Source organism: Bubalus kerabau, chromosome 13 (genome assembly GCF_029407905.1).
Source record: "Bubalus kerabau isolate K-KA32 ecotype Philippines breed swamp buffalo chromosome 13, PCC_UOA_SB_1v2, whole genome shotgun sequence".
NCBI classification, from domain to species: Eukaryota; Metazoa; Chordata; class Mammalia; order Artiodactyla; family Bovidae; genus Bubalus; species Bubalus kerabau.
The window spans coordinates 47,224,165-47,251,215 of record NC_073636.1 but is presented as its reverse complement, the minus strand read 5'-3'; the positions used below and the strand labels follow the sequence as shown (position 1 = coordinate 47,251,215).

The window sequence follows — 27,051 nt, the reverse complement described above, 5'->3', positions numbered from 1 at the left end:
TTCATGGGGTCCCAAAGAGTCAGACATGACTGAGCTGCTGAACTGAACTAAATCTAAATTACAGCAATGGTTTTCATGGATCTTTGCCAACTGACTTTAAAATCATTATGGATAAGTAAAGGGCAGAAGAGCTAAGATGAGTTTGGAAAGAAAGAAAGGAACCTGCCCAAGACTGGCAAGCTCATGCAGGAGAAAGGAGCTGTCATACATTCGGAGGGGTGGTAAAGGGTGGCTACTTTTTTTATATAAATAGTCTTCAGCCAGTAGATACATCAACAAAATCAAATGGGAATACTGTTGAAAAAGAAAGTACTCCTCACACACCTTTTGGGTGAACCCCTGTTCTCAGAAGTAACCTCTTTTGACAGTTCCTGGAATATACCCCTAAAACTCTTACACAGAGATAATCATTTAATGTTTTTGAGAAATTGTACCTATACCATGATTTCTTTTCAAAGATCCATTCTCTTAGCAACTTTGAAATATGCAGTATAGTATCGTTAACCATAGTCACCATGATATCCACTATATCTCCATGAGTTAATTATCTAATAACTGAAAGTTTGTACCTTTTGACGATTGTCATGCATCTTGCCCACTCCCTCCCCACTCTCCATGGCTGGCAATCAACAGTCTGTTCTCTGTATCTATTGAGTGTTTTTTTGGTTTGTTTCACATATCAGTGAGATCATATGGTATTTGTCTTTCCCTGTCTGACTTATTTCATGTAGCATAATGCCTTCAAGATCCATCTATGTTGTCACAAAAGGCAAGGGTTTTTTATGGCTGTGTGATATTCCATTATATATATCTGTATCTCACATTTTCTTCATTCATCTGTCCATGAACACTTAGGTTGTTTCCATATCTTGTCTATTGTAAATATCTGGACTGTTGTACATACTGCTTCAGGGAACATGGAGGTGCAGATGTGTTTCATTTTCTTCAGAAAGATACCCAGAAATAGATCATATGGTAGTTCTATTTTAAATTTTTTGAGGAACCTCCATCTTCTTTTCCATAGTGGCTAAACCAGTTTATATTCCCGCTAACACTGTACAAATGTTTCTTTTTCTCTACATCCTCACTAACACTTGTTATCTCTTGTCTTTTTGCTGATGGCCATTCTAACATGTGTGAAGTGACATTTCATTGTGATTTTTGGTTTGCATCTCCCTGATGATCAGTGAGGTTGAGCATCTTTTCATGTACCTGTTGACTGTGTGTATGTCTTCTTTGAAGAGTGTCTGTTCAGGTCCTCGGCCGGATTTCTGATTGGGTTGATTATTTCTGTTGGTGTTTTTACATATCAAAAGATATTTGTACCTCTGCTGCATCATTTGCCACCCTTAGCTGGTAGGCGGCAAAGCTGACACATCAGTCTGTGGACCACTCCACCTTGTCTCTTCCTGCCCTTGTTTGTTACGGCAGTGGGGTTGCTGCTCCCATGTCACTTCCTTTTTATCTCTCAGTTAACTGCATTGGCAGAGAAAATAGAAAATAACTCTTTACAGTTAGCTAACGCCTAAACAAAAAACAGTTCTCTTCCACAAGCTGTAGACACAGAGGCTCTGCATTCCCTCTGCCACGATTTACTCCTTGTCTTGCTTGAAATTCATCTCCTGAGTTTTGAAGGTTCTTCAGTGATGAGATCTTGGCTTTTTTTTTTTTTTTTTTTTATTGTGGTTGCGCTGAGCAACCCTGGACCTTCAGGGAAGTCCTGAGTTGGTGCCTTTTAAAAATCATTTGTTTTGACTGCTTTGATAGATACTTAAATGACAGGTAACTGGATACAGAATCCTTCTGTTGTACTCTTAATTCCTTGAATACCCTGGGGGCACTCAGCCCTGTCTTGCAGCACAAGATGTTTTTCTGGAGAGACTGAGGCCAGCCTGATTTGTCTCCCAGTATGTATTTGTGTCTAGATGTCCTAGTTTACCAGTAGAGGGTATTAGGGTTTGATTGGAGAGGAATGGAAAATGGCAGAAATTCAGTTGTGGCTGTAACGTTTTATTTCCTTGAAAAATAAAATGATACGAAGCAAATATGCCATAATGTTAACCTGAGTTTAGTACAATTGCTGAGTGCAAGAGAATCTATAAACATCATTCTCTGTGGTGCAGGATGTGTTTGGAACAAAATTTTTTAATAAATATGCCATGTAACTATAAATCAGGAAGAGCTTGTATGCTTTAGTGATGCAGTTCAAAATATATTTAATTGAAGATCACATTTTTGCCTTATTGATCATAGCATGCATTCTTGTTTTCTTTATATGTTGACAATCAGCTGTGTTTTCTGTATTTTCTTTGGTGTCATTTCCTAAGTTTTGAGTAAAAGTATTTTATATTCCAACATCCTGAAGATGATAAAATTCTAGATTGAGAATCTGCAGAGTGGAGGTTAGTGGCAGTTGCCACAGAGGCTAGAACTAAATGGGATGTTTGACTATAAAATCTGTTAAAAGATTTATTTATGCTGGTTTGAGAGTATTTTGAACAAATGTTCCTCTAAATAGGCAAAATAGATTTAAGGTTTAAAATATTATGATAATTGAAAGAGTTCAGTATTCAGGACTGACTGACTTCTTTCTTTTCTTTTCTTTCCGTAGGGCTCTGATAAGTATGTCACAATAAAGAAAAATATTTTCTTATTTTTATTCATTTTCATTTTTCAGTACTAAGAGATTTAAACTTTGTTTTCCTCTGTATTCAGGTACATGTCTCGAGTCCACGGTATGCATCCAAAGGAGACCACTCGTCAGTTGAGCTTGGCTGTGAAAGATGGTCTCATTGTGGAGACGCTGACAGTGGGCTGCAAAGGCTCCAAAGCTGGTATCGAACAGGAAGGATATTGGTTACCAGGCGACGAAATTGTAAGTTTTTTATTTTATAAATCTGGAACGTTACTTATGTATGCCCCATAGAGATTTGTTTTCAGAAGTTTGGTAATATTTCACAGTAAGGACTGGCATTGGTAGGATGGCTCCTTTCCTTCCTGATTGGGAGAAAACTCACCTGTGCAGGGAGTCTGCTTCTCCTGTTTGGGTTGCCTTGAATCTGAAAAATAAAAAAAAGCCCTTTGAATGTACACACAATTAATGGTATTCCTAAGCATTTTCTTCAGTAAATATTAGTAAAAAGAAAAAGAAGTTTCAGTGAGGATAATATTGATGCCATCCAAACAGACTGAAAGGGATGTATACTTCTCTACTCATGGTCACATACAGAAGTACCTTTTTTAAATGTAAAGATTGGTTTCATGTGTAATATGTCTTTCTTCCTTCCTTATTTGCTCTTAATTTTTCTAATACTTTAATGAAAAGTCTGTTTTTGGAACAGAAAGGTTTAAAATAGGATAAACATTAATTTTTTAGTTCTAAAATGAATAGATTTGATAATTAGGTATATTGAGAGTGCTTTATCATGAATTCTCTAAAACCTAGAATTATAAAAATGACACAGTATCTTAAAATTGGTTCATTTCCCCAGAACACTGTCTTTCCCTTCATGACTCTAGGCAATTGAGCCAACACAGACACTTGCTTGTCAAGTCTGAGAGCAATAAACTAACAGTACAGTTTTCTGTGGGAGACTATTAGCTTTCACACTGTTTTTGTCAATTTAATAAGTGCTTTTAAAGTTTCAGGAAAGAAAATTCACATTTTTCACACATAGAAAGCATGGAATAAAAAATGTTTAATTTCACTGGTATCATTTGATTTGTGCACTAGAAATATTCTTGAAAACTTAAGTGAAAATGTTTATATTAGAATAATTCTTCAGTTGCCATCCTTGGTGGTTTAGTTTCTAACTTGTGTCCGAGTCTTGCGACCCCATGGACTATAGTCCACCAGGCTCCTCTGACCGTGGGTGGAATTCCCCAGGCAAATACACTGGAGTGGGTTGCTATTTCCTTCTCCGGTGATCTTCCCGACCCAGGGATTGAATCCATGTCTCCTGCATTGCAGGCAGTCTCTCTTCCAACTGAATCACCAGGGAAGTGCTTTACAGAAAATTAAAGTTTTTGCCAATAGAGAAACTCTGGGTGCCAAGCTATAATAATGATAATAATGTCAAGTGATATAAATCTTATCTATAGCAGACATTTAAAGGAGGGCCACTGATAATTGATAGCTTATATATTCAAAATGATCCAGATTATATAAAATTTTTAATCCACAACCACTTAGAAACATAAAAATTTACTATAGAAGGCTGTATGGATAATTTCTGAGGTGTCTATAGCAACTGGCCAGTAGTAAAAGCAACTTAATCCATAAGATTTTGGTTTGTGGATCATATGTACAATTTTTTCATAAAAATGATTTATTTCTCCTATTTAGATTTGTGCTTTTCCATATGCTTTTTTCCCCTCTTCAAGTTGAAGTTCTTTGTTCAGTTTAATTCAGCAAGCAGTTAATGAGTTGTATGTGTTCAGCCACATTAGGTTCTGTATTCTAGTTTTATGTGTACATGTCCTCACTGCATTTGTTTTTATAGCATCTTCCTTTTCTTTTTCCTAGATGAAATCTCAAATGTAAGTCAAACAATGTATACAGATTTTATTAATTCTGGTTGGTTCTTATTCACAGGCATTTTTATACCAAGTACACATGTATGATTTAAGTACAACTGAGTATAAACATTGTACCTAGTTTATGAAATAGTGAAATAAAAAGAAGTTAAGGTTTCAATCCTGTCTCAGATATTGTTTCTAGTTGTGTGAGGGAGTTTCTAACCTCTGATACTCATTCCTTAGCTGTAATATGAGCATGTTAATATCACTTTCATTTGGTTGTTTTGAGGATTAAATGAGATTATCTATAGAAAGCATTTAACTATGCACTCAAAGCATGTTTTGACCAGTGAATAAATATGTTTAAAATAAGAAATGCCTTTTGTGTAGCAAAAGCACACAAATTTCTTACTAAACGGCAAGAAAAATTCTCATCATGATTTTTTTTACTTTTAACCTGTAACTCTGAACACAAGTTTTGTAATGAGATTTTCCTTTAGGATGCTGGATCTGTATTTAAGGTGTAGCTATAAAATGATGAGGCTGATTTTGTGTGTATCTCATGGTTGTGGCTGGTGGACCACCAGCTACCCAGGGCTGTTTGTGTGTTGCAGTTTTCATGCCCTGAGAATACTCTGGAGGACACACAACTGACCTGTGTCACCCTTGGCACAGCGTAGGCATCTTGCAGTGGCCAGTTCTGTGTGTGAGTAGGGACTGTGTGGCCTGTGCATGCAGGCTGCTGTGTACGGGGGCCAGTGTGAATTGCACAGCTTAGGAATTGCCACCTTCTCCTCAGATATCCTTGCATGTTTATGTAGCAGTTCTCGAGCACATGGCAGTGACGTGTCTTGCTCTAACAAAATCAGTCTTAGGGAAGGTCAACTTTCTAATCAAAAACAAAGGTTTTCTGTGGTCTTTGACAGCCCTGCATGCTGGCATATGAGTCTGGGGCTCTTCTTTATAGTTGCTCCACTTTTTATATGAAATGATACCTCTGAAAGCTTGAGGTTTTAGATTGGAGGGTGTGCATTATTATTTATCTCACTGACTTTCTACTAATTATTAAGAGAAGACAAAATCAAGTAGATATATATGGCCTATAAAAGTCAAATAGATTATATATGTAAGGAAAAGGATAGGATTTTTCTACTATTCATTTTTAAAACTTTATTCAGAGTTACAAAGACTCTTTACTCAGGGAGTTCTGTCATTTGAGAAATGTAGTGAAGCTCCTCTTCTCTTCATTCTGTAGCCTCTAAAAATAGCAGCTGTAGCTCAGAGGTAGACAAGTTGGTTCCTCTTGATAAGTCCTACAAGTTGTATCCCTGGGGATACTGTGTATTAGTAATGAGGCTGGACTCCTTGTCCTCATTTCCATGGCTCTGTTGAGAGAGAGAAGGTAGGCAAAATGTTGTTTCTTAGGCCGCTTAACCATCACTGAGCAAATCTGCTGTGTCATGTTTTTATTCTGCCTTGCTACCTTTTTTCCAATGTTTATTTTTAAAAACTTGATACAATTGGAAAATATGCATATCTTAAATACTATTGTTTTATTAAATCCAGCTATCATGTAATAAAAGCCTAACTCTAAAAAGACTATTTCAGGATACAATTATATATAATTTATTAAAGAGGAAGCCTGTGTAAGTCAAAGACGGTAACTTCCATTGTACTGAAATTCTTTCTGCTAGGAATGGATTGATTTCTAGACAGTTTGAGATGCTGATCTTAACCATCATTTTGTATCTCTTTTGAAGTGAGAATTCGTTTGGAGAAACTGTGATGAAATTCAGTAGCACATAAGCATCTTCATGGTGATATTTTAAAATGTCCATTTGAGATAGCAGAATGAAAAGCATATTTATTAAAAATGAAGCCTCTCTCAATTTTAAATGGTTAGTTTAAATATTAGTAAACAGTGGAAGTATATGTACCAGCCAGTTGTTAAAACACGCTTGCTGAGCCTGGGCAACACTCTTGTAAGTTTTCTGTGGTCATCTTTAATTTTCAGATATCTGTTATTACTATTCACTCAGATGATCCAAATACCTCTTTTAGAGATCATTTTTAAAGCTTTTGAAATTATACTGGTAAAAGGCCAGTAGATCTGGGTACATACTGAAACTGTTGTGTTTGTTTCATTTCAAGGCTTGTTTCATTTTATTTTTTTTAAAGGAAAATTACGTTTGCCTAGATTGCTTCATCATCTGCTTGCTCTAAACTAATGTACATGGATGGCTACATTCAGTCCTTATTCCATCATGATATTTCATGTCCTCTATTTTAACAACTTGAGAAATATATTTCTTGGGCAGAAAATTTTACCATTGCTCAGCTAAGTTGAGTTTGGTATTTAGTAGCTCCCTTTGTAATAAATGCAACTTAATTTCTTAATTCACTAAAGATAGGAAAGTCTTATAAAAGTATTTAATTTAACACAGACATACCTCATTTTATTGTACTTTGGCTTGTGCTTTTTTTACAAATTGAAGGTTTGTGGCAACTCTGTGTTGTCCAGCATTTTTAGCAGTAAAGTATTTTTAAATTAATGTTTGTACCTTTTTTAGACATACTGTTATTGCACCTTAATAGATTACAGTACAGTGTAAACACAACTTTTACATGCGATGAGAAACCAGAAAAATGTATGTGACTTTCTTGCAATAGTCTCTTTATTGCAGTGGTCTGAAACTGAACCCATAGTATCTCTGAGGTGTGCCTGTAAAAGTGTAGCAGGGCAGGTGACCTTGAATTATGGATCCTGTGCAGATAAAATATATCAAATATGTGCTTTGATATTGAGGCTGTTGATATTATTTATTTGGTGACTCCCAGCTTGATTCATGGTCCCTGGCACAAAACTATGACTCTCTAGTATTTGACAGACACTTTTTAATCTGACATTAAATATTTTGGTCACTAGTGTAGAGGATGGCATATAAGTGTGAAAAGGTGACATTTGCTACAAGACTGCTTGTCTCTTTATTTGCCTACCAGATCTGGACTCAGGGTCTCCTTTCTTCTTGTGTGGGTCATGCCAGTCCAAAAACAAAATGCCGGCTTTCAGTTAGTGTGCCTCCACCAGTTTTGCTGATGATGACTGGAGAGCAGCTGCAGACATGTGCTCCCATCTCGGCTGGTCAGCCCTGCTCAGCTTCAGCAGTTTTCACGTAATCTAATTTGTTCTCTGACAAGCAGGACCTCTTGCTAGTTTTTACATAGGTCTTGAGTTAAGGTTGGTATCTTTTAAGAAGCATCATTAATGAAAATACAAATTTTGTGGTTTCTTGAATAGATGAACATCTTGGGGATAAATGGATTTAGTTTTAATTTACAGAGGGACGAGATAGGCACTTTTTCCCCCATCTTCATCTCCTTTTCCTGATTCAAAAGAACAGTCTAAAAGACACTGAGGTTTATATACCTCTTGAAACTTGGCTGAAAGCTCACATCTTTTGTGTAAGAGGTAGGATTGGATTTATGTCTTATTCTTCTGAAATTACACAATTAAACACAGCCATGGCAAGATGTGCTGCCCTGCTTTGTTCCCGAAAAAACATTAAGAGAGGTCTGCAAACAGCCATTTCATAAATACAGCATAGCGAAGTAACAATTTTCTAAAAAAGTTTACATCTCTGTGTTTTCTTACTATACTTATAAATTAGTCACGTTTTAAAACTTTCCCTTGGATTCTGTTGGTTTTTTAAATGTGAATTATATTTTATTATATTTGTTCTAATTATGTGCAGAAGTACACATTTCTCCCAAAGGTCCATTACCTGCATCAGATACAATTTTTTATTTACTAAATAAATATTAAGTAATAAGTGATGTATTGGTGGTTATTAATTACAAACCAGTTATACTGTGGTTCTATGTGCAAAACATACTGTTACATACTTAGACGTTGTTCTTGCTTTGGTGATGAATTTCTGTTTTACTCAATAGAATATTTTGGGTCATGCTGTCCTGTTACACTCTTCAGCTTGTGTGTGTGTATGTGAGAGTTCTTTTGTTTTCCTCTTTTTAAATTTTATTTCATTAAGCAATGTTTTAATATTCTAATTAAAAAATTACATTTAAAATTATTGGAAATCTTTAACCATAAAAATCTTACCTCTCAGTGATGAACTGAATTTATCATCAGAATTAAACTAAATCTAGAATTTGCATAGAATTAATTTTAGATTGTTTCTGTGTAAAACACATATTTGATGATGTGAGGTTTATCTGCTCACTGTGTAGAAACAGGGGATTAGTGTAAAGTTAAGTCTCTTGAATATGGTGAGGGAGGCCCTCTCCAGGCACAGTTCTCTCGGCCTTCTTGCTGCCGTGTTAACTCTCAGTCAGTTAACAGTGTTTCTTGTCCCATCTTGCTTACAGAAATGTTGGGCGGGTTACAGTCCTAATGCACTTAGGGTCCTGAAGATGAAGTTCACATGTGGGTAATTGCAAGTGTCACACCATTTAGTGGCTTATCAATTCCCATTTTGTGCATTATAGCAAATAGATCATCTTAACACCAGCTAACAGTTACTAAGCATAGTAACTTGTTTGATCCTTGCAAAAGCCCCATAAGCTGAGATTTGTGCTAGTCTAGCTCCAGAGTCTTAACCAAATGCTCTAAGTGGTGACAGAGCCATAGATCAGCAGGCTGCCTCTTGATGGTAGAATGTTTTCTACTCAGTTCTGAAGACAACCTGTATAAACTTCACACCGTGCTGCAGTACTGAGTTGACCACATTTACATTCATCACTCGACAGGTTTTTTTTTTTTTTTTTTTTTGGCCTTTTCATACTGTTTATGGGGTTCTGAAGGCAAGAATACTGAAGTAGTCTGCCATTCCCTTCTCCAGTGGACCACGTTTTGTCAGTCCCTGAGTAGCTGGGACATGCCCTTCAGCCACTCCACATAGCTGGATGGGACACGCCTGGGGCCTTGGTTGTCCCACTGCTGGTTCTCACTGAGCGCGTAAACCTTCACTGGCTGTCGGATGTCAGGGAGATGGTGAAGGACAGGGAAGCCTGGTGCTGCAGTTCATGGGGTTGCAAAGAGTCGGACACAACTTAGCAGCTGAACAACAATAGCAGCAGCTCCCAATTAAAAAAAAAACCCAGTGTGACCCAGTTTGGGATCAATAAGACATACATTTGTGATCATGCACAGATTTAAATGACACCGAATTTGTTAATAAAATGTTTTTCTGTCATCTTTATAGGTTTCATGGAACATGAATTCCTATAGATTTTCTCTGTGTTCATTTTGTAGTGTTTGTGTTAGTGAAAAAAGTTTACTCTTAAACTCGTAATGATTCTTGAGTTTGCATGCTACTGTCGTTTCATTAATGATTACTACAGTGATAGATTACCAGTTGATATCATCTGCCAAATACTATGTATAGCAACTAATAAACAGTTTGACTATGTACCAAACCCCTTTAGCTCTGTATATTGCCTGATATTGAGCAAAGCTATAGGAGAGAGACCAAGATTATTTTGTTTTTATTTTGAAAGGCCTACAGCATGCAGCCTTTCTTCAGGACAGCAACCCCAGCCAAGGTGAACCGATTTTGCACTATATTATTTTACTTTAATTCTGCTTTTTAAAAAAATTGAATTTCTCTTTCTTTAGGCCAGCTTAGTTAATTCTTGCTAGAATTGTTCATTTAAACCATACGCTTTACATTGCTTCTAGTTTTGGATTTTGTGCTCATAGGTTTGCTTTTTTTTTTTTTTAACTTTCTTGTACTGAAGTAGCATTTCACATATTATGTTGATCAGGCTGAATGTTGAATAGTTGCTGACTTCTGGTGAAATTCAGTAAAAATGCAAGCTTAGTTTTTTGGTATACACTATTGAGTATTAGTCAAGAGCACTACATAAATGAATTCTGTTTACTGCAAGACAAACCGTTTGCAACTCTTACTTATAATAAACATATCATTTATACCTCAGAAAAATGTTTCCTGGATTCGGAGTGTAGACACTTTTGAGCTTGACTTTGCATGTTCTGTATATTTAAACAGCTATTGCAGTGATTGAAAGAGTAAATAACGCATTCATTCCCAGCTCATGCTCTCTTTTATATCAGAAACAAAGTTCGTTGATGCCATTATACAGACGTTTATCCAAATGTTTCTCTACTTCACTCAAACTATAATTTCATTTTTATAATTTTTATGAAAAACTAGGTCTAGAATTAAATACCCCATTGAAGAAAGATCCGTTTTCATCCTTGTTTCATGGGTGGATGGGAGGAGGTAGGGTTAGGCGAAGGTAGGAGGTGACAGGAGGAGGCCAGAGCGGTCCACCAGCATTGTGTTCTCTGACTTCCTCTTCTTAGTTAACCTAGTAATTGCCACATTGAGAATCACAGGGAGATGAATTGATGTGTAAAAAAATCTCAAATGATGAAGAATGGCAGTTTCTTTTGTTAAAGAGTATATATAAGCCACCAAAATCCTTTTAAGATGTCTCTGAACAGTTATGAGGAACATATTCTGAAATATTTGGTTTTAAATTTGGAAAGAGTAAATTTTAAAAAGCCATCTTATCTCCATTGGAACCTAAATTATCAGTGATTTTTGGTGCGAACATGGAAATAGCTAAAACACAGCTTCCTTATGAGCTGTTTGAAAGAGATACACCAAAGATTGTTACTTTAGTACAGCCGAGCACCACAGTTTACTGTGGCACCGCTATGTCAGGCTTTGTGGGGGAGCTTTTTTCTACCATGCACGGATGAGGCTTTTATGTCAAATCAGTACCTTACGGTCTTTTAAACAGTCTGACTGAAATTATTCCTCCCTTACTGAGTGAGCAGAGTCTACACATGTGCAGCAGACAACTAAAAATGGTTGTGCTTTTTTATTACCATGGTTGCTACAGATTGCCAATTTCTTACTAAATGGCAAGCAAAGGAGTTTACATTTCTGCAGAACTTACTAGTGTACTTTAGCTGTGTCTCTGAATGTGGGTTGGAAGGTGTTAAGTTTCAGAACATGAGCTGCTCACGTTCCATTTTGAAGGAGAGAGACGTAGCCTTCTCATATGGTTGGGCAGCACTGCATTTGAACCCTCGGTGCCGGAGTCAGTGCTGACTGAACAGTGCTCTATCACAGCCATTTGTTGCAGGACTTATTGACCTAAGAGGGGCTAAGAATGCTGTTCACTCTCAGAAGCAGAGTGTAGACAGTGATTTATAAAAAGAAAAATGGTGGCAGAGCCCTAGTTTAGAATTTCAAGATCCTCATTGGAAATGGCCTTGATAATACTAACTGTGGGTTTAACCCTTATTCATTCAACTACCACATCTGCAAGAGAAGGTTGAGAATTAATCCATCACTCTTAATAGGGGTGTTTTTGATATATGCTAAGAGTGATATTTATGAAGAATGAATTCCAAATTAAGGGAAGTTACACTGGTCTCCTGTTTGTGTTTAAATGGTACTGGCTGTACAAAAAAAAAAAAAAAAGTGTAACAAAGAAAATGTTGAACACCTGTTATGGTCTTTTATTTCCAGGAATAGTCCCAATAAGAAAATAAGCCAGCTTCCTTTTTTTTTTTTGATGGTAATGTCCTTTGGAGAATGTGATTAAACCTTTAGTTTTCACATTTTCAATTTATTTTTCCAAATTCAACAGACCCTGAAAATTTGACAACCTATCAGAACATGGACATTCTGATTAATGATTATTTTCAATAAAGCATCCAATACCATGGATGAGAAGATAAGAATAGTGAGCATCACCATTTATTACTATTCTCTCCGTTTCCAAAGTATGCTAAGTACTTAGTATATTTCTTTAAAGAAAATCAGAACAAAACAGAGGTTTGTTTATTTGAAATACTAAGTTATAGATGTTGCTTTGGGGTATTCCATTTACTGAAGAAATTATCCCATAGATTCTATAAAAACTGAAAGATAATGTTAGAAGTTGTATTGGCTTTGGGCTTATTTCATTTTGGACTGGTTTTGTTATCAGATCACCTTAAGATATTTCTGAATATAAATATGTTTAGGAGAGAATTGAAAATTGAAAGAAGCAAATTTCTAGGTATTTTTTCCCTCCTGTTTTAACACAGTAAATGTTTAAAATTGTTTATAATGCCTAACTTCTGATGGACTTTAGTTTCAATTTTGTTCTTAGTCATTGCGGATATTGACAAAATGTCATACGAAATTATTTTGTATTTTTTGTAGGACTGGGAAACAGAAAATCATGACTGGTATTGTTTTGAATGCCATTTGCCTGGAGAGGTGTTGATATGTGACCTGTGTTTTCGTGTGTATCATTCCAAGTGTTTGTCTGATGAGTACAGGCTTAGAGACAGCAGTAGTCACTGGCAGTGCCCAGTTTGCAGGGTGAGTACCTATGAGCTTTAATGTGCTGGTCAGAGGGTTGGAATTCATTGATAATAGCTGCACAAAGATATCCCAGGTGGTCTTGCCAGGTTAATGGATAAAGTACTGGAGGGTGGGGGTTATCTACTGAAATGATGGTTAATGAACACAGAACACTCATAAATGAATATCACAGAATACATACTCAGGGTATGGATTTTAGAAAGTTTCAATCATGTAAAAATATACTCTCTTCTTTTTACAATTCCCTCTGAATTGTGTGACTCCTTTAATGGACAGACTTTGGGAATCAAGAACCACTGTCCCATACCAAGGTCTGTTCAGTCAGTCCTCTTGGCTGCTCAGAAAACACAGGTAGCAAAAGGCACATTGTCGGAAAAGTTTTGTATCTGCTTTCCATTTTATATCCATGTAATGTTGCCTTTATTTTTTTGTCATGTCATGGGTTTATTTCTTTTCTTTGGAGGGTGGAGGGATGGGACAGTTGTATATCAAGAATTCTCCAAAATGAAATAGTCTGGTAGGTAAAATAGGTACTTCCCACGATTATTTTCATTTATATTATTTCCCTGTTGAAAAGTGTACATGATTGTGCTTGTTGGCTGCCAGTGTGTGTGTGTGTGTGTGTGTGTGTGTGTGTGTGAGTGAGTGATCGCGATGCCTAAATACCACGTGATGTATGGCCTTGATGGTGATCAGTCAGGAATTATTTGATTGGAACTTCTATTGTTTTGTACTTCACTATTGTTAATATACTTACTTGGAATCATGCAAATTGCCAAGATTACTCATGGGTTCTGTTGTGAACATGTTTTATAATACTTGTATAACTTAAATATTCATTTCTTCTTCAAAAAAGTTATGTCTTTATCTCCTCTTTGATACCAGCCAAAAATCATCTGGTTCATTTGCCAGCATGATGAGCAAAATACAGTGTCCCTTCTAGTCTTCCTTTAGTGACTGTGGCTTTGTGTTACCTAAGTATGTTTCTTAGCAGCCCTACTATACTCGTTCAGTAGGCAGACAGAAGACTGTTGTTATAACATTTTAAATACATGTGTTATGATGACGCGTAATCAAATGCCTAAATGCTAGATAATTAGTGATAAACCTCTAGGTCTGAACAGATCAGTATCAAGCCTCAGGGTGTGGACCTTCTCTAGAGGCCTGCAAGAATTTGAAGGCTACAATAAATCAGTATGGAGCTGCACCAATGTCCTACAGTTTACTCTCATGGATTTGTGTTTTACAAGTAAATAATATCATGGTTTTCACTAACAGTTTACACTAGAGGAAGTAAAGAATTAATTACATCTGAAGAACAAAAATATTAAGGTAGTAAAAATATAAAAGAGGTTAGGTCACTGATCAAAAAATAGGGGCTCAGGGACTTAGGAAGTACAATTCTAGACACTCCTGAATCTTTACAGCTGTAGCTTTGTAATATCTGATATTTAGCTCCTATCTCATAGTAAAGAATTTAAATAAAAACACTGGGATTTTTGAGGATGGGTTAAACTTTATGGTAGGTGTTTTATATTCCAGAGTTGAAGTTTAACACTTAAACTTTTGAAGAAAATGTGTAATGCTTTTTCTGTCAGAATTTAATATCAAGTTGTCATATTTCAGTTTCTAAATGTTTGCTTTACCGTTTACTGATAAGATGAAAACCTTTAAACTTCAGTGGGTTGCTGGCTCACAGAAACATGATAGCCAAGGGGAGTTTAGCCAATCCCATCCTGCCTTTGTGGTCTTCCCTTTGGTTTTCTTTTCATCTTTGTCAGCCTAGATATTCTCACATTGTGATGTAATTATGCTTACTGAAATGATGCTATGAGTCAGTAAAACACTGGAACTCAGATTCCTTTCACAGACTGAGCAGCTCTTCCCTTAGACTCAAAAAGCCTGTGTGTGTGTTGGGGTTGGTGAGTTTAGCTTGAGCTTTAAAAATTCCAAAGAATATAATTATTTCTATGTTATATCTGTTCTATTTTTTAAATTGTTATGTTCAGGAAAAAGAAAAGTACTAACAGTTTCTTTCCCAAGAAAAGGGATAATAATAAACTTGAGATTCTAATGCAATTTTAAATATCTTTTTTGATTGGTATTGGGTTGATATATTTGTTTAAACAGTATGTCAAGACTTCAAGTAAAGCTGTTTTTTAATAATCTAACTTGAGAGTGACGGACCAGATTTAAATTTTCTTGAAGTAAGAGAACTAAGGCTATAGACTGAAACTTAAAAATTATGGTTCCATGTCAGCCTAAGGATCTCTATTTTCATTTTTAATTAATGTCTAGAAAGAATATATAGTAATTAGATTTACTAATGAGGAATTTTTAAGGTAAAATACCAGGGCCAAATTTCAGTACAGGTAAAAGTAGTGGATGGAAGCCAATCACTGTGTCTAAATTTGAAGATAAAATATTTTTAATACTTTATACTGGTCAGAAGACTTTTGTTTTATGTAACCTCTGCCCCTTACAGCATTGAATAGGTTATTTCTCACCCAGCTGTCAGCTGTGTTAGCAGATTCACTTCAGCTTGTTGAACAACTTTATCTCATATGTCTGACAAATTCCAAAATATTTTAAGAAGGCAATGATGGGAATTTTTCTCAGTTTAAAATAGTTTTTTCAATTTTCATAATAATCTCAAGAATCTCAGAACCCTGAGGATATTTCTTTGAAATATCTGCCTTTCTAAACAACAGTTAAACTACTGCTATACAAATACAATAGATAGTTACTGTAATGTAGCTTTGAATATCAGGTTAGCATTTTGCTTTGAAAAAATTCAAGTTATATCCAGTTTCATACTCATGATACCAAGAATTCCTATTAATTGGAAAAAAGAGTTTTAAATTCCTTTTTAAAAAGTTTTAAAAAATTCAAAATTATAGGAGGATAAAGAAGAAAAACAGTCCCAGCAATGCTACCACATCACAGCTGAGTGTGCTCACAGACCTCTGTGAGTACACACTCTGTCTGTGTAACTAACTGGCTGGACCCATGGGTTAGGTACACTGCTGATGGCAGCTGGCTTGCTTCTCCTCAGCAATGACCCAGACACCTTTTTTCTGAGATGTGAAAGGTTTCCGCTGATGCACATACGTTGTGTCTATGTGCTGTCTCCTGTGCTGTCTGACCAGCAACACTGACTGAAACTCACCTGTCCGGGGCAGAGGGATGGTGGGGACTCCGGCACCTCTGTTCCAAGGTCATGACCCATTCCATCTGAAAGAGCACTCTTCTCATCATTATTTCTGTATGAAAGTGAAGTTTATATTTTGTTAGATGTTATCTGAATTTTAAATAATATTGAATTTTATTATTTTCAGGAAAAAAGAAACCATTAAATTTTAAATGAAAATTGTTTTAAAAATTTTATTTGCTTAAAGGTTGTATCTTTAAAACAAAATGTAGTCAATTTTACTTTTCTAAAAAAAGAATTATACATATACATGTATAGACATATACATGTCTAATTAGACATATACACGTCTTTGCAGGTCTGTTTGGTTGCCTTTACAAGTTAAATTTACTGAAGCAGAATTCTTAAAGATAGGCGCATTTCAATCTGTGATAAAAATTACCAAGTTGTTTGTCAGAAGATCAAACCCATTAATACCAACACTGAAAATATTTTCCAGCTTTTTGCTACCAATTTGACAGTCTCCAGAGGGATATCTCACTTTAATGTCCCTTCATTCTCATTTGCACAGCTTCAAAGTTACAGCCATTTGCTCCTCGACGCTGTAGTTGCAGAAGGCAGGCCTGTGTGTGTGGGCCTGTAAGCATACATGTCTGCAGTGCATGTCTGCGGGTGAATGTGCATGTGTGTGTGAATGTCAGAGTTGTGTGTGTGCACGTGTGTACGCATGTGTATATTTTGTGTGTGTGCACATGCACTGCACACTTGCTGGTCTCCAGCCCTACTGGTAAACATCACACTTTTTGAATGATATCCGCTTGGGTTTTTTTAATACATGGGCGAGGTGACATCTTATAGGAAACCCTAAAACCATTCCGTAGGTTGGCACCACGTTGCCTTTTAGGTCATAGTTACTGGTAGATCTTTCTGTGGGCATGGACTGTTCTCCCTGTGCTGTCCAGTGGGAGCCACTGGCACGTCTGTTGAGTGCTTGCATGCGGTGTGGAGACCCAGGCGCTGGTTTTCAGTTTGGCAGTGTGACTTAACGGCTACTTACTGTCCTAGGCAATGCAGTGTTATAAATGCAAATCTAAATGCCTGTAGTAACTACTGCAAGAAAAACATGAGTGGCCTGGCATTTGTTCTCCCCATGATGCCACAGTTCCGCCTTGAAAGAGTTCTAGAGGAAGGATGTAGCGCAGCCTCTGCCTTGCTGCCCTCTGCTCCATAGCAGGTCATGGGCAAGCCCTGCACCGTGCTGCGCAGGTTACAGTGTGCGCTCCGTGACGTGCAGTGCACAGGCTGATGGCTGCAGTACCTGACGGTGTTGTGTTTGCTCTGAGGCTGATTGTTCCTAAAAATCAGAATACGAAATGCAGGGGCAAAGAATAGCAAAATAGTTGGCCCGTTCCAGGTTAATGATCCTGATACAATAGTATTTTGAAAATCGGCCCCTGTTTCCTACATCCTCTCTTAATATGTTAGTGTTCCTTATATAAATGAATTTCTTCATAACTTTGGGGAGTTACAGATTCATGCTTCTGCTCCTTTCAAATTTAAATAAATGAAAATTTTATGTTTGGACTAAAATCTGTCACTAGGGAGCAGAGTGTAGAGCTCTGAACTGTGAGCAGGTGGGAAGGACCGGAGGAGGTGGCCGCGGTGAGTGTCTCACCTCCTCACTAGAGGGTGGGCCGCAGTGAGCGTCTCACCTCTTCTTCCATGTTCGGCCCTCTATGCTGCTCCAGTGAAATCCATCCAAAGTTTTTTTTTTTTTTTTAAGTTGGGATATCTTTATTATTGAGGTATAGTCGATGGACAGTATTGTAGATTTTAGGTGTGCAACATAGTGATTCATAATTTCTAGAGGTTATATTTCATTTAGTTATTATAAATATTGGCTATATTTCCTGTGTTGTACTATATACCCTTGTAGCTTGTTTACTTTATGCATTGTAGTTTGTACCTCTTAATCCCTTACCCATATCTTAGGCCTTTTAAATTGTCTCATTATAGCATAAAAATATTGTATTACTGTTTATACCCTTAGTATCTTTGGTTCACTTTTCATCCCTTTTATGACACACTTATCATGATCTATCTATGAAAAGATCAACCTAAGTCACAAAAGAAAAAGTGCCATTCAGGGAATTGGATAAGGGATATATTATTCCAGTATATCTTTAAAAACTTTTATAAAATATTCATCTGCCTACAAATGTTTCATATGGTATTTCCCCCTGTTTAAGGTCACAAATTTTAAGATTCGTGTTAATATACAAAGAGTATGGAGAATTAACTTAGCCTGCTAACAAAATACAGAAACACTAGAAAATGCAGAGAAGACAATGAATGCATATGGGAAAATTTTACTTATTTAAGAATACTTTGGTTCTACATATAACCTGAGAAGCTCTCCCAGGTTTGCAGCTCCTGGTTTTCTGATCCCTGACTCCTCGGCGTTTAAGAAGATGCAAAGAGGGGAGGGACTAGTAGAAATGATCCCTGCAGTCTACCTACTGCTGCAGGTTCTCTTTAAAATTGAGAAAAAATAGGTCTGTTTTACAGGAAACTTAATAGATATACAGAAAGAAGTCTACAGAGAGCATTTAAAGTGAACTTAAAGTTGATGTTAAGCCCCAGGTACTGTATATTTTTCTCACATGAGGTATAGTATACTCATTAGACAGCTACTGAAAATGAAGGAATTTAATTGGTTTGCTAAAACTAAACCAAGAGTAAGTCTCTGTTAGGACATCACCATGGGTGCATACTGACTGGTCAGTGTTAACTCAGCTCTGGTTAAGTTTTTATATTTGAGTCATTTGCACTGAGACTCATGATGAAAGCTGTTTCTTCAAATTGCAGATAAAACTTTACTTCTGAATTAATTTTTCATTCTTTTGGGTATATAAGCAGTATAGTTTTTTAAATCTCAAAATTAAGGAGAATTCTCATTTAATGTATTCAGAATGAAACAGGACAGAATGCTAAAAGAAAATATTTTGAAACATATATGCTTTATGTATCTACTGCAAAACTGTAACTGTTCTTGCTTTCTGCTTAGTCTTCCTTTCTTAATGTGGGAAATTTATTAATATTTTCACCCTGAAAGTAAGTACCTTTACCTTTAAGATACATATTATCAATTCTGGAGTGGAAATTTCATGTTTAGATAAAATAGAAACACTTTAAAAAAAAATTATGTTGTAGACAGTCATAGTATTGAAATTTACAAATGAACATTAATCAGTTTTTTTTTTACATTTTTTAAAGACAGTTGGATTGTATTTCTATACTCACAAAAGTAGAAAATTAATTTTTAAAAAGGTCTGTGTCTGAACCAATTACTTTATAAGGCAGTTTTGCTATTCAGTCTAGGCTTACTAGAGGAAAAAGTAAAGGAATTTTAAAATTGGATCTAGGATATAAAATTGTAAAATCCTCATGTATTGTTGTATAATCTCTATGAAACTACCTGGACCAAGCAAGAAAGGAAAAATCCATGTATCCCCACATTGCCTTGTCACGCTAAATTAACAAGTTACATAGTCAGAAAGGGTTGGATGTGAGTGTGAAATGTTTGTGGTGCGTTTTGTCTTGGTGATATATCATTTTAGTGGCTTTTTTAGAACCTTAGTTGAATTTTATCTTTTATTTTTAGCTATAAGGGACTAAAGAGGTAATTAGTTGGCCTGGTCCCTACATCAAGATGGTTACTTGATGTAACATCTTGGTTACACTAAGATAAATAGATGGTTAATCTAGATAAATAGAAGGCTTGTTTAGTGTTTGTAGCATTATGGCACCCCACTCCAGTACTCTTGCCTGGGAAATCCCATGGATGGAGGAGCCTGGTAGGCTACAGTCCATGGGGTCGCAAAGAGTCGGACTCAACTGAGCGACTTCACTTGGACTTTTCACTTTCCTGCAGTGGAGAAGAAAATGGCAACCCACTCCAGTATTGTTGCCTGGAGAATCCCAGGGACGGGAGCCTGGTGGGCTGCCATCTATGGGGTCGCACAAAGTCAGACACGACTGACGTGACTTAGCAGCAGCAGCAGCATTGATGTACTGAAAATATGTACAAAGTGCACACACTTTCCTTTTATTGTCTCTGCAGGTGTTGAAGCAGGAGGGGAAGGAGTAGGGGGTGGGCAGGTAGTAGTATTGTTGGCTGGTTGTCAGCTTCATTGAGCAGAGACTGCGTGATACACATTCTGTGATTCCGAAACAAAGTCATGTGAGTTGTTCTCAGAAGAGGCAGGAGAGGCTTACTACAGTGAGGAATCCATCCTCCCTGTGCCTTTGAATCTTGTTCTTTATTTACAGACCAGTGTTGACAGAAGAGGGAAGGAACAAGTAGACAGCCTGTGTTCTGTCAGCTTTTCCTGAATGTCCCTTTCGTCTTCCTAAATCCCTGTAATGTCGTGCAGAAGAGCTGAAAGTCACCCCCAAAAGTACACTTAATCCTGAACGATCAAACTCCTGACACAGTAGAAATAACATAGCAGCCGTCTCGGTAGATCTAGTGTTCTAGCAATTTTTGTGTGGATGTAGTGTATATAGGAATACCACATGTTCACAGTACAGTCAGTTGTATGGCTTGTAGAATAATCTGAGACTGTACTTTAACAGCTGGTATATCACCCTAGACTGGGTGGTGCAAAGCTGATTGTATCATGTGAATCTAGCCAAAACCTCCCAACCTCAATCAGAGAGCAAAGAGCTGATTTTGTAAAAATGAATGAATATAGACGCAACTGAAGTAGCATTCTGTGCTGTTTTGTAAGTCTGTGTGAACAGTCTGGAAACCTGTGCATGAGTGATTCTATAGGAACAGCTTCTCACGAAGCAGAGCACCTGAGAGCAGAGTCTTGTTCGCCAGCACTCTCGGAGAACCACCTCAAGACCGTCTTTGTGGTGTGAGTGACCCTCCACGTTCAGCTTTTCCTGTGAACAAGAAGGCAGATTGGTGACATCCGAGGGGAGGTTTTTATACTTAGAGTTCCTTTAACTTAAGTTTAAAAAAGAAAAACCCAAAAAACTATTGCCAGAAACTCAAGTGCAAATGATTGCTGCTGGCCCGGCCATGGGAGACGTAGGATGGAGCTGTGGGGGATCAGGCACTCTGGATGCCAGGTGTTTAGCCGAGTTCCTGCCCTGGTGCCGATGGTGGGTGTGGGTTCCACTCTTCTGTCCTTATAGTGGAGAGTTAGTTTTTGTGTGTTGGTGCTGGAGGTGAACAAAACTGAACGTAGGTGTGTTTTTAGAAAACTGTCCTAGAAAGTGATTATCACTGATGGGCTGCTGGGCACAGTGGTACAGAGGAGAAATGGCAGGGCTTGGGGCCACTCCCACCAGACCAGCTCTACTGTTAGTCTTAAATAGTGGATTTCTTATAAGTTCTTTGATTCTTTTATATTCCAGCATTACAGGTGGTTACAGAGAATACTATAGAGGCAATTTATGTGCGGTTAAAAGCCATTGTGATTCATTTATTACAGATGGTTATGGAGGAGAGCTTGGAACATCTTAATTCCTCAAACACTGGAGGTAATTTACATGCAGAGTAGTGTTTCTCCAGTGAGCTCCAGAGACCGCGGTAGCAGAGTCCCTGGATGCGCTTGTTAGGACGTGTCCTGGGTGGAGGCGCAGGAGAGCCTGCCCACAGGCACCTCATGTCAGGCGAGCCTCTGGTTGTCAGGGGCCCTCGGCTGTGTTCAGGTGACAGTGAGACGGTGAGCACAGCACAGTTAACAGTGGTTTATAGTGGTCAGGATGTGCTAACACTGTAAGAATTTCACGTTTTGGAAGGATATCTTGTATTGTTGAATTCAATTATGTGAAATGTTTTTCTCGTAGGCAGTGAGGTTGGTCAGTAATTATGGCCATTAGTTCGATTCAGCTAGTATTTATTGAGTATTTACTATGTGATGGATACGGTACAAGACCCTGGATGGGCCAAAGAACGCTGAACTAGACCATCATGCGCCTGCTGTCACAAAGCTTACAGCCCAGAGGTTGGCAGACCACAACCCACGGGCACATCACGCCCACTCTCTGTTTTGTACTGCTCATGCCAGTGGGTTTTATACTTTTAAACGGTGGGAGAAAAAATCAAAAGAGAAATAATATTTTGTGACTTGTGAAAATTATAAGAAATGAAAATTTCAGTATCCACACGCTTTATCGGAACACAGTCCTGCTCATGGAAGGCATACATTATTTATAGCTGTTTTCTCACCACAGTGGTAGGGCTGAGTGGTCAAGACAGCCACCAACTGAATGTCTGCAAAGCCTACCATGAGGCCCTGACAGAAATTTTCCTGCCTCTGGTCCAGCTTGCTATGGGAAGAACATTCTGGGTCTTGGGAAGCCCTTGTTAGTAACAGACTTGGAAGCTTGGGTTTGGTTAGGTGCACAGCACAAACGTGTATCTAAGAAGAAGATGCCTGGATTTCTGATTTTACACTTCTCTTGCTCTCTCTCTTGGATATTTGGTATTCAGCAGTGGTATTCACAGACGTTAATTCTCTGCTAAAGCAGGTTTCTGCTCCAGAAGTACTATATATTTCTAGGGCACATTGGAAACTCCAGACCATTCAGTCCTAAATGTTCCTTCAAATAATGGTGTTTGGGCATTGTTATCAGTAATCAGCTGTGGATGAACCTTGACAGGGCCAAAACTTGTTCCTGCCCTCTTCCAGCCAAAAACACTGTAAGGAACTGAGTTTGGCTGAATTATTCCACTTGTGCTTTTGTCTGTGATACATACCTGGCACATCTGATTTGCTATAATCCAGCAGTTACTGTAACTGGCTTAAGAATTTTTAAGTCAAGAAGATACTCAAGATTTTATGTTATTTTTCCCTTCTAGGGAAGCAGCCCCTCAGGGAAATGGTATGGCCTACGCCCATCCTTAGGTTAGTGGCTGTGTTGCCCCCTTTGTGACAGCTTCAGCCATGGGTTGCTGTCGTCTCATGATGGCTGCAGCAGCTTTGGGTGTGTAATAAAAAGTTCCACTCTTTGTTATCTGTAGATATTGACCGAAGTCAGGTGGTAAGAGCAGTTATCAAAACATCCTGAACTTCACTCTGATGAGTCCTGAGCTGCCCCTTTATGAAGAGCCCTGAGGTCTGCTGGTGGAGGATAGGTGTGGTTCTTCAAAGCCTCAGAAAAAAATTGGATCTGAGATAATCTGCAGGTTTCATGCAGCATTATTTTTTGTTTTTCTCCCCTTTTGTCAAGAGCTGTCTGCTTAGTTGTGTTACAGACGGGATTGTGTTTACCCTAGAAGCTACTCCTTTAATTTCCGTTATAGTGGCTTTTTCTCAAGGCATATCAATGTTCTGGTTTGGCCAACAGGCACTGACTCTGGTGTGAATGTCATGGAAGGCAGCTCACAACACGTTGCCTAAGAATTCCTCAGAAGTCTTAGGGTGCAGCCCTGGACAGAACTGTGTGCGCTGTTGATGTCTTTTGTGAAATACCAGATCTTTAAATTATAACCAGAAAGTGTTACAAAGCAAGCCAAAGAATTGAGCAAATGTGAAAACAGGAGAAATGTTCTGTCCCTACAGATTGTTGTACGAGGCTGTGCACATGTTCTGGTCTTCTCTTTTACTTGCCTGCCTTCTCGGAGCAAGCTCCTCAGCCGCATGTGTGGGAAGTGGGCCCCCAGCTCCTGAATACACCAGGAGCAGCGTGAGGTCCTGGCAGCTCTTCACCTACCAACCAGTCAACCAGAGTGTTCACATGTGTTTGAGTTCTTGCCCTGCATCTTCAGTAGAATCCCGTATTTGTCACCAGAAAAGATGTATTGCAGCAAGTAAAACATTAAACAAGTTAACATAGAGGCTTTCAGCAAAATGATCCCCCTTTGACATGAAACTTGTTTTGTTGACTCCCATACAGCAAGAGTCAGTGAAGCTTCCAGTATGTAAAGTGAGAAGAACCAAGAAGTAGTTAAAATGTCAGAAAGATGCCTTTCTGCTGTTGTGAGCAAGTAGAGAGAGAGACTCTAGATCCGGCGTCACTCGAGAAGCCAGCTTGGCGGCCCTGCCTCGATTCTGCTCGGTGTAGCAGCAGAGGTTGGGTGGGCACTGCCTCTGCCTGTGTGCAGAGTGGCTCTCACCTGGCTCTGGCAGTGGCGCTCAGTCAGGACCGCCTGCGAGAAGCGCCTGTGGCCTGGGGACTGCCGGTGCCCGGGCTCCCTGTAAACCAGTGACAACAGCTCTGGGTGACACGTTTTCCCTTGGGGGTGAAATTTACAGCACAGCGATTTGCACAAGTCTTGCATGTGTCACTTGAGAAATAGACAAACACATAGCTGTGGACCCAAGTCCACCGACTTAACGCTGAGTGCCGCTCACACCAGACGGACACCACTCGCATCAGTTTCCGTCAGATCTAAGTCAGGCTTGGCCCAGAACTTTGTATAAATGGGTGCAGGCCATTGTTCAAGGCTTTCCCAGGCGGTTCTAACGCACAGCCAGAGGTGGTGAGCACTCGAGAGGGATGCCTGAATCTAGGTGGCACTTTATAAAACAGGAACAGACTTTCTGAGGTGGTAATATTTTACCAGAGTTGGAGCTGTGAAGGGTGGGCGTGGGTCACATTGCAGTTTTTTGCTGGAATAGTCACTCTTGCAAGCGTGTGCCACCACTTTGATTGCACACTGGAGAGGAGAGACACTCTAGCACCTTACCCTAAGCAAATTTAAACATGATACAAAAATTAGATTTCTGTCCTCTAAATTATTATTTAGTTTTGTAAAATTAAGGCCTTTGACCTGAATTCTGTACATTTGGAGTCTTCCCTAAAAGAAATGTTGCTGCACTTGGTTATCGTAATTAGCAGTTAATCTGAAAATGTTTAAACAGGTGAAACCAAAGTAAAAGCGTTCTGAGAGCATGTAATGTCCATCTATTTTGTAGATTCTCTACGGAAAGGAAATAGTAACTGAAAATAGAGCTTTATTTAAGCAAAGGAATTACACGAACAATATAATGCACTGTTACCTAAACTTAAGCCAAGTGAAATAGGGTTTTCCCTACTGTTTGAAAAAGTTCAGAATTTTGTTTCAAAGGAAGAGCAAGCTGGTAACGATGTACAGGCATGTGGTGGTGGTTTAGTTGCTAGGTCCTATCTGGCTCTTGCAACCCCTGGACTATAGCTGCATCCCCCTGCCCCATGCTCCTCTGTCCATGAGATTCTCCAGGAAAGAATAGTGGATTGGGTTGCCATTTCCTCTTCCAGGGGATCTTTCCGACCCAGGGATCGAACCCACATCTGCATTGGCAGGTGTGTGCTTGATGGGGAAGCCCTTACACAGGCATACCTCGGAGATACTGCAGGTTTGGTTCAGACCACAACAGTGGAGCGCATATCACGATCAAGTCAGCTCACGCATTTGTTGTTTTCCCAATGGATATGAAAGCTGTGTTTACATTGAACTGTGGTCTGTTAACATGCAGTAGCATTATGTCAGAAGAGGTAACTACCTTAATTAAAAAGTACTTTATCACAAAAAACTAACCATCATCTAAGCCTTAAGTGACAAAGTGAGCAAATGCTGTTGGAAAAAGGGCCCTGACAGACTTGCTCAATACAGGGTTGCCACAACCTTCAGTTTGTAAAATGCACAGTATCTGTGAAGTGCAATATAGCGAGGTATGCCTGTAGAGACACTTTGGTTCTAGCACTGCATAAATCTCACCCATAGAGAAACACTGAATTGCTTTATTTTCTGAGGCTCTAAATCAAAAGGGGTTGGGTTCTGACTCACAGTGAAAACCTTCATCCGTTGATGTTGAGAGTGCAGAGAGGAGAGAAATGCATCCTGTGAACTTGTGGAGCTCACAGCCACTCTGGAGACCCAGCAGCCCGGTTGTGGGGCTTCAGTGAGCACGCCTTCCCTGGCGGTCTCTCCAGTGATGCAGACTGCCCGCAGTGGTGGGCGTCGGCCTCGGGGGCACTCCTTGCCTGGTTGAGCTCGAGCTATTCAGTGGGAGACCATGAGTGGAGACTCTTCTGACCCTGCTCGGTCTGGCACATGTTAGTGAGCTTTTAGTAATACTTGAGCACTGCATACAATGCTGGTTCTGTGTTTCCCGTGAATATTGTGTTACCTGTTAAAAGAACACAGATCCCACAAGTAGTATCAGTATGACAAGACTTCTGATCTGTAGGTTGCTGTCACACCTGAACTTACACAGATGTGTGATTTAATGATCAGGGTGATGTTTGGGATCAGCAGTGTTAGTGCTCCTGAAATACTTCAGAGTGAGCAGGACAGAGCATGTAGTTGGAAGCACTGGGTTTGTCTGTCTTTGGCTTGCAAGATCTGTTCCCCAGCCAGGGATGGAACCCGGGCCATGGCAGTGAAAGCCTGGAATCCTAACCATGAGGCCACTAGGGAACTCCCTGGAAGCATTTGTTCTTATTCTCCTCTCTTTCTAAGGGAATATAGGTTTCCCAAGAGGTAAGAAAAAAGGTTTCTTGGCCTTCTTAATATTTCTTCCCTGTATCCAACAGAAGTTGTTTAATAGAGAAAGCAGTGCATGGAGGGATGGCCGTGTCAGCAAGAGTGTTTCCACAGCAGTGTTAACAGCTGACGGTTTCAGATCTGTTGTTTTGCTCTGGCTTACCGGAGGGAGCAACTAATAGTTCTCACGTGTTTGTGTGCCTGGGGCTTACGCAGGGGATTTATTCATTTATTTTTTAATTGAAGGATAATTGCTTTACAGAATTTTGTTGTTTTCTGTCAAACCTCAACATGAATCAGCCATAAGTGTACATATGTCCCCTCCCTCCTGAACCTCCCTCCCATCTCCCGCCCCATCCCACCCCTCCAGGTTGATACAGAGCCCCTGTTTTGGGGTTTCCTGAAACATACAGCAAATTCCCATTGGCTGTCTATTTTACATATGGTAATGTAAGTTTCTGTGTTACTCTCTCCATACATCTCACCCTCTCCTCCCCTCTCCCCATGTGGGGATTTTGTTT

At 38.7% G+C, this 27,051-nt stretch overlaps 1 protein-coding gene across 16 annotated transcripts in view; it reads left to right on the top strand.

Moving 5' to 3' along the window:
• The window catches only part of ZMYND11 (zinc finger MYND-type containing 11), a 76,272-nt gene that overhangs the window by 33,548 nt on the left and 15,673 nt on the right, over positions 1–27,051 (top strand). For 9 of the 16 annotated variants that reach the window (XM_055544191.1, XM_055544200.1, XM_055544198.1 and 6 more), the window contains 3 exons: positions 2,716–2,875; positions 10,036–10,080; positions 12,726–12,887. In XM_055544191.1, coding sequence (XP_055400166.1) covers positions 2,716–2,875; positions 10,036–10,080; positions 12,726–12,887 — 367 coding nt within the window. Of the gene's footprint in view, positions 1–2,715; positions 2,876–10,035; positions 10,081–12,165; positions 12,262–12,725; positions 12,888–27,051 lie in introns of all 16 variants that reach the window. The other 7 variants (XM_055544202.1, XM_055544197.1, XM_055544196.1 and 4 more) reach the window with 4 other exon arrangements.